The sequence below is a fragment of the Gigantopelta aegis genome, chromosome 11, assembly GCF_016097555.1.
Source record: "Gigantopelta aegis isolate Gae_Host chromosome 11, Gae_host_genome, whole genome shotgun sequence".
Classification (NCBI taxonomy): Eukaryota; Metazoa; Mollusca; class Gastropoda; order Neomphalida; family Peltospiridae; genus Gigantopelta; species Gigantopelta aegis.
The window spans coordinates 19,652,470-19,668,500 of NC_054709.1; the positions used below are offsets into that span (position 1 = coordinate 19,652,470).

General features: G+C 36.7%; 1 protein-coding gene across 1 annotated transcript; it reads right to left on the reverse strand.

The window, feature by feature from the left end:
• Window positions 1-1,665: 1,665 nt before the first annotated feature.
• On the reverse strand, window positions 1,666-15,649 carry LOC121385378 (succinate dehydrogenase assembly factor 3, mitochondrial-like). The gene is made up of 3 exons (XM_041516043.1): window positions 15,577-15,649; window positions 8,300-8,493; window positions 1,666-2,453 (listed from the first exon to the last, which is right to left on the reverse strand). The coding sequence occupies exons 2-3, from the start codon at window positions 8,477-8,479 to the stop codon at window positions 2,289-2,291; spliced, it is 345 nt and encodes a 114-aa protein (XP_041371977.1). The 5' UTR covers window positions 8,480-8,493; window positions 15,577-15,649; the 3' UTR covers window positions 1,666-2,288.
• Window positions 15,650-16,031: the final 382 nt, after the last annotated feature.

The window sequence follows — 16,031 nt, forward strand, 5'->3', positions numbered from 1 at the left end:
TACAAGTGCATTGCTCACGTAAATCTAATTTCACGTGGGGCAGGATTTAGCTCAGTTGGTTGAGCGCTCACTTGAGGTGCTTGCGTCAAAAGATCGAACCACCTCAATGGATTCGTTCAACCGATTGTTTTTTCTCTCGTTCCAACCAGTGTAACACAGCTGGTCAAAGGCTGTAGTATGTGCTTTCCTGTCTGTGAGAAAGTGCATATAAAAGATCCCTTGCTGCATTAAGAAAATGTAGCATGTTTCCTCTATTGACTACGAGTCAGAATTACCAAATGTTTGACATCCACTAGCTGATGATTAATATATCAATGTGCTCTAGTGGTGTCGTTAAACAAAACAAACTTTACTAATTTCAGGTAACCTATTTTTTATTCACACTTCAGGACATCACTTACATGGATATAATGGGTTAAGCAAAAAAGGAAACATGTTACAAAAATCAATTTTGAATAACGTCTAAATAGGTTACATATATTTTCAATCATCAGAGTCCTGATTGACACAATTTACTGCCGACTGTTAGACTAACGGAGTGTAATGTACATCAGAGGTGGATGCTAGGGACCCCCCCCCCCCCCCCCCCCCCCCACACAATATTAAAGTGTCTCTCTATTTTTGTCTATTATTTGTTTGCTTTCTATCAGGATGTCATTTTGATCAGTTGTTTCAAGTGCCCATTTCCTATTAGTCCCCACCCAACCCCCCAGAAAAAATCCTGGATCTGCCCTTGTACATTAGAACATGTAGGTCTGAAGGAACGTGCGTGTGCAGGGGTTAGTTTCTAGGGTCGAAATCACACCCTACTCAAGCAAATTTTCTTCTTCTCAATATATTTTCTGTGGGAGACATGACTCGACACCCCCACACACTCCCCCCACACACAGGCACTCCCCCCACACAGACACGGTTAAACCTCGGTCATCACAGTCTAAACCCTGCTAAAACTCCTGATACATGCCTGGAAACAAACAATAGATTGTGTGAGTAGGGCAGGATAGTAAATATTCAGAATGGTTAGCTTGCTTTAGAACATTGTGAGAATGGCACCAAGTTCCTTGTGAGCAAGGTAGTGTTACAGAGTCGGAGTCAACTGTCACTAGAGATGTTCCAATGATCAATTATAACCAAAAATTGATCAGCTTAGCTCATTAAAATTCATAGTCGATTGTGTGAGGAAACTTAAACCATAATTGTGTTTCCAGCTTAGATGATGGAACTGATGTAAATATTTTTGGGCTGGTATTGGTTTTCCTGTGTTTATAAACAAAAAAGAAAGAAGTAAATACATGTAAATGTAAACTTAGTGATTTGTAGTATCTACATGTATATAGCAGAACACAATAGGTACATGGTCCTTATAAATAAAACACTTCTTACTCTAACCAATTGTATATAGCAGAACACAATAGGTACATGGTCCTTATAAATAAAACACTTCTTACTCTAACCAATTGTATATAGCAGAACACAATAGGTACATGGTCCTTATAAATAAAATACTTCTTACTCTAACCAATTGGGGGCAGGACGTAGCCCAGTGGTAAAGCAGTCGCTTGATGCACGGTTTGGGATTGATCCCTGTTGGTGGGCCCATGGGGTTATTTCTCGTTCCACCAAGTACACCACGACTGGTATATCAAAGACTGTGGTATGTGGTGTCCTGTCTGTGGGCTGTCTGTGGGATGGTGTAATATAAACGATCCCTTGCTACTAATGGACAAATATAGCGGGTTTCCTCTCTAAGAAATTACAAAATGTTTGACATCCAATAGTCGATGATTAAACAATCAGTGTGCAGGTCTTGAACGTAAGAAGTTGTCTCCCATGGCAATTTTTAAAAGAATTTCCATGGGCAAATTTTTTTAAAGTGACATTTGCAACAAATAAACATGACTGTAAGGCTATTTTGCTGTATGTAGACATATTTGAAATGAGCAAATGTTAAATATTGGCAGATAATGTACACCACATGTAAACATTTTGCCATTGTTGAGGAGCTTTACAGATGGCACAAAAGTGCAATCATTAATGTTCTCTACCTATGGCAATTTATATCTCAGCGACGGCAACTGCCATCAGTGCCGTTGTTAAGTTTGAGCTCTGTAGTGGTGTTGTTAAACAAAACAAACTTTTAACCCTCTAAACAATTGCGAAATTGAAAGTTGATCTGTCGATGCCAGCCGATTATAATGGGTGATCTATGATGAAATTTTAAGCTATTTGCAACACTAATTGTCACACTCATACACCAAGACACACATGCGTTCTAAGTGCACACACCATCAGCTTTTCTCAACTATTGGTTTTGTAGTTTCTTTATGGAGTTCATACAATTGACCCAGCTGTTCATCGTGGAAGTTGTCGATGAGTTGTGGGGAAAGATGTTCTCCTATCTGTTGTGTCTTCTTTTTCGATCCCAGCTGTTTAGCCAGTGTTACATAATATTTCTGAAAAACAACAAAAATAATAAATACAGGTCTTTAGATTGCACTCAAGCTGAGGCCATAAAGGATAATCCCAACAGAAGGAAACCCAAATTAAAGTTACAGACCTTAGTTTCAACCCGTAACAAGGGACACTCAACCTGTAACACATTTAAATAAAGTTGCAGTAGAGTGAAACGTGTGATGTTGAAATGGTGAAATACCTTTAAAAATTTAATAGACTTGAACTCAACTTCATAACCGTGACTTCTCGGAGGTATGTGCATGTCTAATAACATGAAAAATGCATTTTGTGATATTAAAAACACCAATATGACTAGAAACACTTCGCTGAAGTGACTTCAGATGTTCAGAAACAGATAATATAAGCTATAAAATCTAAGTAAAATCTGATTTCAGTTATTACGAACGGCTCTAATAGTGAAAAATATGCCTTAGTGTTTGAAAACTAGGATCAGTCCCTTTAAGACACACATAGTAACTTCAAAACATTTCAGCTCAAAATCAATGGAATAGTAAGCTGTAATTACATTAAAATAGCTTGAAATGCATTTCTTTGTACCAGCTATTATTAACATTACTACACTAAAAAGACCTTGGTGTGCTCAGAACAGACAAATAAGCTGTTGTGCCCCAATTAGTGAGATCTAAAACCCTATAATAATACTAGTAATAATTTATATTTAAAAAAAACTAAAACCCAAGCATTTGAGAGTACTGCTAAAGCAATACATGTCCACTACGAGGCCCGAAAATGTTTCTTATCTCCTAAGATTAAGAGCTATAACTCTGCAAGAAATGAGGATATCACCATAAAATTAAAACTTGTTCTGTAACAGTGCATGATAAAGGTATATACAAACTTCCAGCTGAATATCTTGAGGCATTAAAATAAAACAAGTGTGGAAAACAAATTTTCATATTTCCTCAGTTAAAGGGCTATAACTGTGTCAAAAGTAGATAAATCAGCATGAAATTCAAACTTGATCTGTAGCAGTAATTGATAAAGCTATACACAGAATATTTCAGCTCAATATCTTGAGGGGCAGACAGATGGACAGACATACGGACAGATGAAACAAAACCTATAGCCTCCTCTAGTCGGACTGGTAGGGGACTAATAACATTATACCAACATGTACTTCACAAAAGATCTAGTTTATGTCCATAGTGTATAAGGTAATGCTGGGGGTTTTCACTTGCTTGTATCAATTAAAAACATTTCTGTATGGTAATCAGTAATAGGCCTACATGACTAGTAAATCAAAGGCCATGGTATGTGCTGTTCAGTCTGTGGGGGTGCAAGTGTAATCTCAAATGACCAGCCTAGGTGGTGTCGTGGTTAAGCCATCAGACATAAGGCTGGTAGGTACTGGGTTCACAGCCCAGTACCAGCTCCCACCCAGAGTGAGTTTTAACGACTCAATGGGTGAGTGTAAGACAACTACCTGTACACCATCTTCTCTCACGCTAACCACTAACCCACTAACAACTAACCCACTATCCTGGACAGACAGCCCAGATAGCTGAGGTGTGTGCCCAGGACAGCGTGTTTGAACCTTAGTTGGATATGAGCACGAAAATAAGTTCAAATGATATGAATAATCTCAAACATTGTCATTCAAATAGTGCATGTACATGTAGCTGTTAGGTTAACTGTACAATTACTGAGTACAACTAAATGTCACATCAGACTGAGTTACTGATAGTGATAATATAATACTAAATGCTGTACAGATACTGATCCAGAAAAATGAGGATACTCCAGCATATTTCAAACAAACTACAGTGTGGAGACAATCAATGCAGCAAAACTCTCGCTAATTTGCAAAATACCTGTACATATGTGCATATTAACTATATTCCTCAGGGGCGTAGGCTGGGGGGGGTTTGGGGGGTTCAGACGAACCCCCCCCCCCCCCCCCCCCCCCCCCCCCCCCCCCCCCCCCCCCCCCCCCCCACTGAAGCAAATGGTCCGTTTTCAGAACTAAAACATACAGGTTTATACATATGGAGTTTCTGGTGGTGCAAAATCAAAATAGAAAAGGTCCACTTGGTTCATATTCGAACCCCCCCCCCCCCCCCCCCCAAGTCCAGCTCATGCTATGCCCCTGTTCCTTTTAATAATATATACTTTGTATTTAATTAGGAATTTTTGGGGGGTTCAATCAGGTATGGTGACTCAAATTACTCAAATTTTGTGTGAAACTAGGGTAGTCACAGACGCTACCCGTTATCTCTGAAATGAGCAGCTTTACCCCCAATTGTTTTCTGTTTCACTTTAAGGGTGAGGGGTGGTAGTATTTATATCTGTAGCATTTATGTTGATTAATACACTGCAGGTAGGATTTTAGCCACATACATGTACATCACTATGGGATTTGATTTGGTAGTATACACCCTACAGTGGTGACATATTTGTTTAGAGAACATTTTGTTTTCAAAATCTTGATTAGCGATATTTCTAATGAATTAAAAATTGATTAGCAACTACTGTTTATGTAGTGATCTCTGAATCTTGCATAGCGAACCGTGACGCGAAACTGAACAAAATGTTCCTGAATTTTCATGTAGGTATGGTTTAATTTCTTTCGCTTCATCGAGATATAAACATAAAAAGGTAAGCACAGTTCAACCAATCACATTGCCATAAATTATACAGAACAGCCCTCTGAAAATTGTGAAAAATGATAGTTTAATATATCAGTGTATATACACAAGTCAGATTTCAGTAAACCATTCTCAGTTCGCACATTAATTAGGACATCAGTTACATGGTCATGACAAATGACCTGAACTTGTTTTTGCACAACCCATAAATGGTTTAAGCTAATTTTTAATTTTCAGAAGCCTGCAAATTGCAAAGAAAATTTTATTATATTCAGGGGTGCAGAAAGTACTCGCTCGCTCGCCCAATGTGAGTTATAAATTTCTGACCGATGAGTTAAAAAAATGCAACTCAAACCTGATCTGTAACAATAATTGATAAAGCTATACACAGAATTTCAGCTCAATATCTTAAGGGGCTGTGGAAAAAAACGTCTGGAAACCTATAGGTGGGACAGACAGATGGACAGATGAAACAAAACCTATAGCCTCTTCTAGTCGGACTGGTAGGGGACTAATAACATTATACCAACATGTACTTCACAAAAGATCTAGTTTATGTCCATAGTGTATAAGGTAATGCTGGGGTTTTTCACTTGCTTGTATGAATTAAAAACATTTCTGTATGGTAATCAGTAATAGGCCTACATGACTAGTAAATCAAAGGCCATGGTATGTGCTGTTCGGTCTGTGGGGGTGCAAGTGTAATCTCAAATGACCAGCCTTGGTGGTGTCGTGGTTAAGCCATCAGACATAAGGCTGGTAGGTACTGGGTTCACAGCTCAGTACCAGCTCCCACCCAGCTCCCACCCAGTTCCCACCCAGAGTGAGTTTTAACGACTCAATGGGTGAGTGTAAGACAACTACCTGTACACCATCTTCTCTCACACTAACAACTAACCCACTGTCCTGGACAGACAGCCCAGATAGCTGAGGTGTGTGCCCAGGACAGCGTGTTTGAACCTTAGTTGGATATGAGCACGAAAATAAGTTCAAATGATATGAATAATCTCAAACATTGTCATTCAAATAGTGCATGTACATGTAGCTGTTAGGTTGAACTGTATAATTACTGAGTACAACTAAATGTCACATCAGACTGAGTTACTGATAGTGATAATATAATACTAAATGCTGTACAGATACTGATCCAGAAAAATGAGGATACTCCAGCATATTTCAAACAAACTACAGTGTGGAGACAATCAATGCAGCAAAACTCTCGCTAATTTGCAAAATACCTGTACATATGTATATATTAACTATATTCCTCAGGGGCGTAGGCTGGGGGGGGGGGGGGGGGGGGTCCAGCTCATGCTATGCCCCTGTTCCTTTTAATAATATATACTTTGTATTTAATTAGGAATTTTTGGGGGGTTCAATCGGGTATGGTGACTCAAATTACTCAAATTTTGTGTGAAACTAGGGTAGTCACAGACGCTACCCGTTATCTCTGAAATGAGCAGCTTTACCCCCAATTTTTTTCTGTTTCACTTTAAGGGTGAGGGGTGGTAGTATTTATATCTGTAGCATTTATGTTGATTAATACACTGCAGGTAGGATTTTAGCCACATACATGTACATCACTATGGGATTTGATTTGGTAGTATACACCCTACAGTGGTGACATATTTGTTTAGAGAACATTTTGTTTTCAAAATCTTGATTAGCGATATTTCTAATGAATTAAAAATTGATTAGCAACTACTGTTTATGTAGTGATCTCTGAATCTTGCATTGCGAACCGTGACGCGAAACTGAACAAAATGTTCCTGAATTTTCATGTAGGTATGGTTTAATTTCTTTCGCTTCATCGAGATATAAACATAAAAAGGTAAGCACAGTTCAACCAATCACATTGCCATAAATTATACAGAACAGCCCTCTGAAAATTGTGAAAAATAATAGTTTAATATATCAGTGTGTACACACAAGTCAGATTTCAGTAAACCATTTTCAGTTCGCACATTAATTGGGACATCAGTTACATGGTCATGACAAATTACCTCAATTTGTTTCTGCACAACCCATAAATGGTTTAAGCTAATTTTTAATTTTCAGAAGCCTGCAAATTGCAAAGAAAATTTTATTATATTCAGGGGTGCAGAAAGTACTCGCTCGCTCGCCAAATGCGAGTTAAAATTCTGACCGATGAGATAAAAAAATGCAAGGACCAGTCCGACAGGCAATCTGTCTTTTTTATTTTGTTTTCCACGTGATGTTGATCCCTTACCAGGTGTTCTTAATAATGTTATGTCAATACATTTATATAAATCATTTGAAGTGAAGACTCTGTATATTATAATATTGTTAATAATATATTGTTCTATAGACTGGAGGACTAGTAGAAATTCTGGTGGGCTAGTAAATTTTAGTTGGTTTTGGTCCGGCGGGCTAGTGAAGTATTTTCCATTTCTGCACCTCTGATATTAGTGTGAGATGTCTAGAAAACCATCACCTCAATAGAGATTATTATACGAGCTTGTATGCTGTACAGAATTTACGAAACGAATATCAGGATTATTGTATTGCCCGAGCGAGCGCTAGGATAATACACATATACATGAATCCTGACACGAGTTTCGTTAAATCAGTACAACTCACACGTGAGTGTAACAAGTTTTTTATTATCCATATTATCATTGTTATTTTTAATGAATAATAAGGACCATCTTGAAATGTTTTAACCACAACCAGAAGGATTTGCTTTGTTTTGCTTAACGACACCACTAGAGCACATTGATTTATTAATCATCAGCTATTGGATGTCAAACATTAATAGGACACCCTCTATATTTTTCCATTAGGAGCAAGTGATCTTTTATATGCATCATCCCACAGACAGGATAGCACATACCGTGGCCTTTGATATACCAGTCGTGATGCACTGGCTGGAACATGAAATAGCCTAATGGGCCCACCGATATGATCGATGTCAAGCGAACCATGTATCAAGCGAGTGCTTTACCACTAGGCTACGTCCCGCCCATAAGGATGAATAAAGCTGCGATTCTATTGTATCCACACAGACACGTCATAGGCCCGTAGGGACGATATCTAGTGTGGAGGTATACGCTCTAGTGGAGGGGCCCCTTACAACTAGAAGAAAAATATGAAATGATGTCATATAAGATAGGACTGGGGAACCCACATCATAACATGACGTCGCTTCCAAACGTAATGCTATAATAATGCCTACTAATAAACACTAGTTTGCCAACTGCAGTTTCTAACATCCTTACCGTCCATTCTGACAGGAACGCGTCTGCCTCTGCTGGGGCGACCTTCGCGTGTGTGCGGAACTCGGCTTTCAGGTACTGGTCTCCAAGTGCCTTCATTGGAGCAGGGAGACCACGGTGCAGTTTGAGGAGAGCCTTGTACAGAGCTCGCACCCTCTGCACGTGAGTAAACTCGGACGCCATTCAGATCATTCAGTCTGTAAGCAAAAATTATAAATTAACATTACAAAGTTACATCTCAGCTAACTGAGCTGTTTGTGCACGATAATAGGCTAATGCAGGGCTTAGTATTATACTACTACTGGTAAAATAAATGCATGCAAAAGAATTGACTAAAGATACACATACAACAATTCCAGGGCTTCTAGATTATGGTAGCCCCACCTCCATGCCTAGTGATATTCAATGTTGGACTTGTAAATAACCACCATTGCCATGCCTGACAGCTAGTGAAAACAAATTGCCAAATGTTGCAGTTAAGTATATTTTGTAAATATGAATATCCTTCCCCCACCCCAATGTTAGTGTGTTTAAGCTCTATCTCCCTCTCTAGGTGACATATCCGATTATTATTATTATTTAGTAAAATTGCATCAACTTAAAGTAAAGTTGGGCTAGTGAATTTTTAATCATGGCTAGTAAATGTTTTAAATCACTGATCCCATGGCTAGTGGATTTTATAAAAATTATATAAGCTCTGGTTAATGGTTAGGTGTTAATGAGAGTCAAGAGGGTGTAGTGGCCTTACACCTTTCCACGGAGTCGTCAAGCTCGCTCTGGAGCTGGTACGTGGATGTGAACCCAGTACCTACCAGCCATAAGTAATGAATTTGAATTCCAGGTGTTCAAGTTGGTTTTTTGTTTAATGACACAACTAGAGCACATCAATTTATTAATCATCAGCTATTGGATGTCAAACATTTAGTCATTTTGACACATAGTCTTGGAGAGGAAACCCGCAACATTTTTCCATTAGCAGCAAGGGATCTTTTATATGCACCATCCCAGAGAAAAGGATAGCACATATCATGACCCTGGGACACAGGTTGGAATGAGAAATAGTCAAATAGGCCCACTGACGGAAACAATCTTGGACCAGCAGCACATCACACAAGCACTTTACCACTGGGTTACATCCCACTCCCGAATATGATAAATTAGTAATTAATCTAAATATTTCTTCATCTAGTGTTTTCCCTAGCTTGTTTTAGCATGGTGCGGCACCATGCCTTAAGTGTTATGCTACCAGGAGATTAAACAAGCCTTTTCCAATAAGTAATTCCAAAACTGTCTCTATAGGTAGTACTAAACCAAATAACTTCCGGCTGGGTCAAAGTTCGAGGTGCACATTCATACTGTAAATATTTCAATAATTTCTTTTTACATGGTATTTGACTTGCCATATACAACTGCTTTTAAATATGGTGTTATATATAGGCAACCTGAATTAAGAGTTTAATACCAATTTATTTTTATGTTAAAAATAACATGTGTCAATAGTGCCACATGTCTTTATGTCTTTAGTTTCCATTAACATATAGTTAATTTTTCATGTATGAAATTCTGAAAACTCAAATTTGTAAAGAACTTGATTTTTATTGTCATTTTGACATATTTATAGGGTGCTAAGTTATATTTTAGACAAATTTGTAGTTTTATGCAAAATTTAAAATAAATTTAAAGAAAAACTTCACCAAAGACATAATTAAATTTGTTGTCACTATTGTGCCTTCTGTTCTTAGTTATACATAACAATAAGCTTGTTAAATTTAACATACCTTTAGATCTCCAGATCAAATATTTTTTTAAATAATCACTTAGTTTGCTCTCATGAAGACCATTTTAGGTTTATACTGGATTCAGAACCAATTGTTTTTAGATTTGATTATCTGCCTTGGAGTAAGTTGATAATTTATTTTATTGTTAAAGCTGTATTACCCAATGTTACTAGCTAAATAAAATGCTGGATTACTGATTTGGATTAGAAAATAATGCAATATGTTAGGGTAATTATGTCATTTAAAAATTGTTTTTTTCAGTAATTAATCAAAAATAAATGTGTGAAAGCTGGATGATAATTCCAGATGTCACAAATATTAAAAGCTCCAACTACAGTAGGCTACAAATAAAATATAGTCAGGAATATGGGTGGCTCCCAATGGTTTTGATGGTTCATTATGAAAATCAGCATGGCCGATGGATTTGAAATTCCCACACCTGGTAACTTGAAGACGGCCACACCCTGCATACAGGATTTCCTCCCAACACTAAAGTCCAGGACATTAAGTTATTACTTCATACAGGTACAGTTATGTTTGTGTTTCTTTCCTCAGACAGTGTATTTTTTTAATACTGATATTTCTTTGATGTACCTGTTCAGGTCTCCTAATCTAGGGGTCAGTCAAGTGCATGTGTTTTAATGGGATACTTTAAAGGAGTAGAGGTACTCCGACTATCTTTGTTGTCTCTACATATATACCTGAGTACACACACCCAACTGACAGTAAATATTTTCAGGAGTTTTATTTTAAAACATTTTGTTGTTTAATGTGACATATTGCATTTGTACAAAACTGTATACAATATATATGCCTTATGAGGTGTACATTATATTGGGTTGCACTGTAGAAACAACAGTTTCAGTGAGGCTGTCACTTTATGTCAGAATACACCAGATCCTGGTTGTCATAAAAACACATAGCTGGACACTTTTTGAAAAATGTATGTTATCAGTATAGGTAGTACTAAACCAAATAACTTCCGGCTGGGTCAAAGTTTGAGGTGCACCCAACTTTTGATAGAGAAGTGAACACCACAAGTCCTGTGATTGGTTATAAATGTGAGTGTGTTGGTTGTAAAAACAATTAGTTTCATGTGGGCTAAAAATGTATGCAATTTTATTTCATCTAGTACCACTGTGTCAAGTAGCCTTGTGCTTGGAACATGTATGGGGTACCTGTAAAAAAAAGGACTCAAATTTTGTGCGGAACTAGGGTAGTCATAGACGCTACCCGTTATCTCAGAAATGAGCAGCTTAATTGACACCCACTTTTTTGTGATTCACTTTAAGGGTGAGGGGTGGTAGTATTTATATCCATGGCGTCTGTGTCGATTGATACGTTGCATGTAGGAGTTTTAGCCACATATGTTACTATTGTCGTCTATGGGATTTGATTTGGTAGTATACACCCTATAATACACTCAGAAAATGTATTACTAATTAATAAAATATCCATGTTATACAGGTACATACACGTACCCTAGTTTTTAAACACTAAGGTATATTTTTCACTATTAGAGCCGTTTTTTAATAACTGAAATCATACTTTACTTAGATTTTATTGTTTAGATTATCCATTTCCGTACATTCAAAGTTTTTTTGGTCATCCATGTGTTTTTAATATCACAAAATGCATTTCTCATATTTTTAAAAATGCACGTGCATCTGAGAAGTAACAGTTATGGAGTCAAGTTTTAGTCTATTTTCAGGGGGTATTTCACCATTTCAAAGTCACAGACTCATGTTTCACTCAGTTGTAACTTTATCCCAATGTGTTACAGGTTTGTACATTAACCAAACTTAGTGTTATTTTCACAGGTTGAAACTAGGGCCTGTCCCTTTAAAACAAGCATATTACATAATTTATTATTTCATTTAAATTCTTGTCTTTAATAAAACAAATTGTTTAGTCTACCATGACTTGCCAAATGTCTAGGGAAAGCACCAGCATCTGTTGTTTTACCAAGTACGGGCAGATGTACGTGCATGTATGTCAGTGTTATAATGTTTGTTAAAAATTTGGTTTGTTGAGCATTGCTATCAAATTATTGATTTATTAATCATCAGCTACATACTGGATGTCAAACATTTGCTCATTCTTGACACAAATCTTAGAGCAGTGATTAAAGTATATTATAAACAAAAATACAACAATTCGCCAAATTGTCAAATGTGAATTAAAGTTAAATTTGGTGAATATATTCCATTAATAATTTGACAAAAAATTGTCTGTCATTTATAGATATGGTGCCATCATTTCTGCTGTTTGGCTAAATGAAACTTTGATTTGGATACAGATTTCCGTAGCTAATTTGCCAAATTGCTAATATTTCACGAGCTTCAGCTGGTTCTAATAGACAAAATCAATTCCTATTGCCGATAACGTTAACGTTTACTAATAAAACTGATATAAGCAGCGTATCAACACACTCAGGAAGTACAGCAATAAAACGTGTGGCACATCACTTAAAATCTACCTGCAAGAAAATGGGGGGGGGGGGGGGGGGGGGGGGGGGGGGGGGTACCATTTAAGAGTTTTAATTAATGTTTTTAATAGCAACTGTCATTTTTGCTAAAAATTGCAGTTCCATTTTTGGAGGTACCCCGCATTAGTTTCAACCTCTGGTTTATACTGCGTAACAACTGTATAACAAATAAAAGTGTATTTATTCATTGTCAGTGAATAATAGTATTTGCACAAATAATCAATGTCACATATTACTACCAATCACACCTACAGCTGCTTTTACTCCGTAAATATTTGACGATGCACCTCGAACTTTGACACGGAACTCTCTCTTTGGTACTATGCAACCTGATAATTACAATGATATATTGATGGCCGAGCACTCAGATTACCACAAGATTTAGGGTTGGCACTTGCACAACAATCTAAAATGGTTATTCCCTTTTAAAATATATCATATGCAAAGTACCAGTCAAAACCACATCATAATTTATGGATGGAGAATGAGGGAAAATATTGACCAAAAAAACCCCATGAAAACACTGTGCAAATGATTAAAAATTTGGAAATCCAAAAGTTTCATCACTACATTTTTCCATTAGCGCAATTTTAGGTATATTTTATTATTATCAGGCCCTAATTTAGATGGCAAAATGAAAGTTTCCTTTGCTGAAAATCGGCTAAAGTCTCTTAGATATTATCAGTAATGAGAAGTCGAAGTCACAATAATATTTTGGACCTATAAAAGTATAATCAAACTTCTCGCCTTTCTTCTGGGAAGGCAGAAGTCACTTCTCCTACTTTTCCAATTCTAGATTAGGGCCTTTAATATGCACTCTGTCACAGACAAAACATCACATATTATAGTTTTTGATATACCAGTCCACTAAGGTGGTTCGATCCCAAGATTAAAACACCTCAAGTGAGTGTTCTACCCACTGAGCTAAACTTGTTATCTGGGGCGGGACGTAGCCCAGTGGTAAAGCATGCGTTTGGTATGGGATCGATCCCCATCAGTGGGCCCACTGGGCTGTTTATCACTCCAGCCAGTGCGCCATGACTGGTACATCAAAGGCTGTGGTACATGTATGTGCTATCCTGCCCAGATGAAGATATGGGATGGTGCATATAAAAGATCCCTTGCTCATAATGGAAAAATGTAGCAGGTTTCCTCTCTAAGACTACATGTATGTTAGAAATTACCAAATGTTTGATATTCAATAGCCGATGATTAATAAATCAATGTGCTCTAGTGGTGTCATTAAACAAAAAACCCACAAAAACAAAATATTCCTCATCTCCCCATCCTGATCAGTGACCGACGACCTATATATAAACGCAAGCTAGCAGTGTTCGACAAATGTTTGAGAACGTCACTATCCCTCACTAGCTGGGTCCGAGACTGAAGACTAGTGGATTTGTCACTTGTGGATATACTCATCATGATTTAGCTGCAGTCTAAAAATGTGCCATAGTATCACCCTTATTTTTTTTTTTTTTTTTTTTTTTTTTTTACTTTCAGACATTGGACATTTATTAATTTCTAATTACTATACTCTGTTATTCTATTGTATTATAGTGTAATAAATAAAAAATATGTATCTTAAATATCCTAGTGTTAAAGTTAAAGATAGGGTCAACTCCAACAAGAGCCTTATGTGTTGGAAAGATGCATACCCGGACCACCAACACATACTGACACTTTAGCAAATGAAAAACGCGTAATTTTAGAGTTAATAAAAAAACATTCATGATTATTCCTGCTAACTGGGGGCAGCCATTTTGTTTCGTTTTTGTGACGTCCAGTAGGATAGCTTGGGGCGAAGTGACGTCAGCTCCTGACCATCTCCTGTATGTACAGTGTAAACAAAAGCAGTAATTTTCGACAAGGTTCTTCTCTTTGATCAACTTGACTTGTAAAACAGCATAAATGACGTAATAATATAATAAACTATTTAACTAAATATATTTCAAGTTGCATTAACAGAACAAAATGGGGTTATAGTGTTTTTCTCTGTTTAATAATCCAAAGGAAAAATGTACACTATTACGCCTATTGATATGCTACGTTGGGAGCAAAAACGACAACCCACGATACCCAAGTGATAATTTTATTTTCTTTGGGACTACGTAATTGGTCAGTTCTGTGGTTTTAGATGGAAAAGTCTACTTAATCAATAGTTTTACAGAACTATTTACAGTAATAAACCATGTCCATTACAATTTTAGGGGCGACAGGTAATATTCCACAATACCGGTATGTATTTTTGTGTCTAGACAGCGTCAATTAATTGGCTTGTCTGGTTACGAATCAAATACACACCTGCCAATCAGGAATCAAAGGTAGAAGCAACTAACAGCATAGACCAATTAACTAAGAAAACACTCTGTGTATCATTTCAGTACGTAGGTTAATGTATGGGCAAAACATTGTTAATTGTTTCGACTGGTTGTGTACCCACTTTGACAATGGTATTTTATTTTGTATTGAAAAATAATATATATTGTGCTGGATATACTTACTGTTGGCTTACTGGGATGTGTATTATTACAGAACATTGCAATGTATGACTATTTATCATCCCGCAAAAACCAGGTAGATTGTGTTTCTCTAGTTCTAAGGCTCATTCCTGACACGTTAAGTATTACGTAACCACCAGCTCGCCAGAGGGTGTACCCACTGAGATGGTACAAAATGGCTGCGCCCGTTATATATAATAGTCGTCACATTTAACCGTTTTATTAATTAACTATACGATTGTACGTGTTGATATTAAGCAATAATGTGCATTATATATCGTTGAATATGCATACCAGGCCAAATGCCTTAATTGTCCTCTCCTTTAAACAACAAATAAAACGACAAAAGAAGTATGCCGAAAACACAGCTAATACGGCTACAAATTGACTGCGTTTAGGAGCATACATGATCTTTAACATTGCTAACGAGTTAAATAATGTTTCACCGATCATAACAAAACATTTGAAGTTTTCCGATATTTTAAAATTAAAGAAAATTTACAAGGTTCTGACCATATCTAAATAATTTCATCAGAAAACAAAATCCAAACGATTACGCAACCATCACTACAATTCTGTTATTTCCGCCCTTTGGTATAGCGCTTCAGTTAAAAATAGCGTTTTTCAAGTACGTTATTTCTATAGAATGTATATAACCTTTTGAAAGCTACACCTGCTAATGTAAATTGTATAGAGCACCGTTTTTAAAGGCATATTCTGCTTATAAATCTCTTTTAGAAACAAAACAGTATATATTATATTTGTCACAATTTAAGGATCTCTTGATTTTTTTTTTTTTTATTTTTTTTTTTTTTTAATTTAACCGTTTGTGACATAAATTAAAAGTACAGAAAAGCAGATATAACTCAGTTCTAGAAAGACATGAGACTATTTGCACAAAGTGTATTTCAATCAAGTTGAAGATGAATATCAATTTTCTTTTAGTATGTCCAGATTATGTTTTAAGC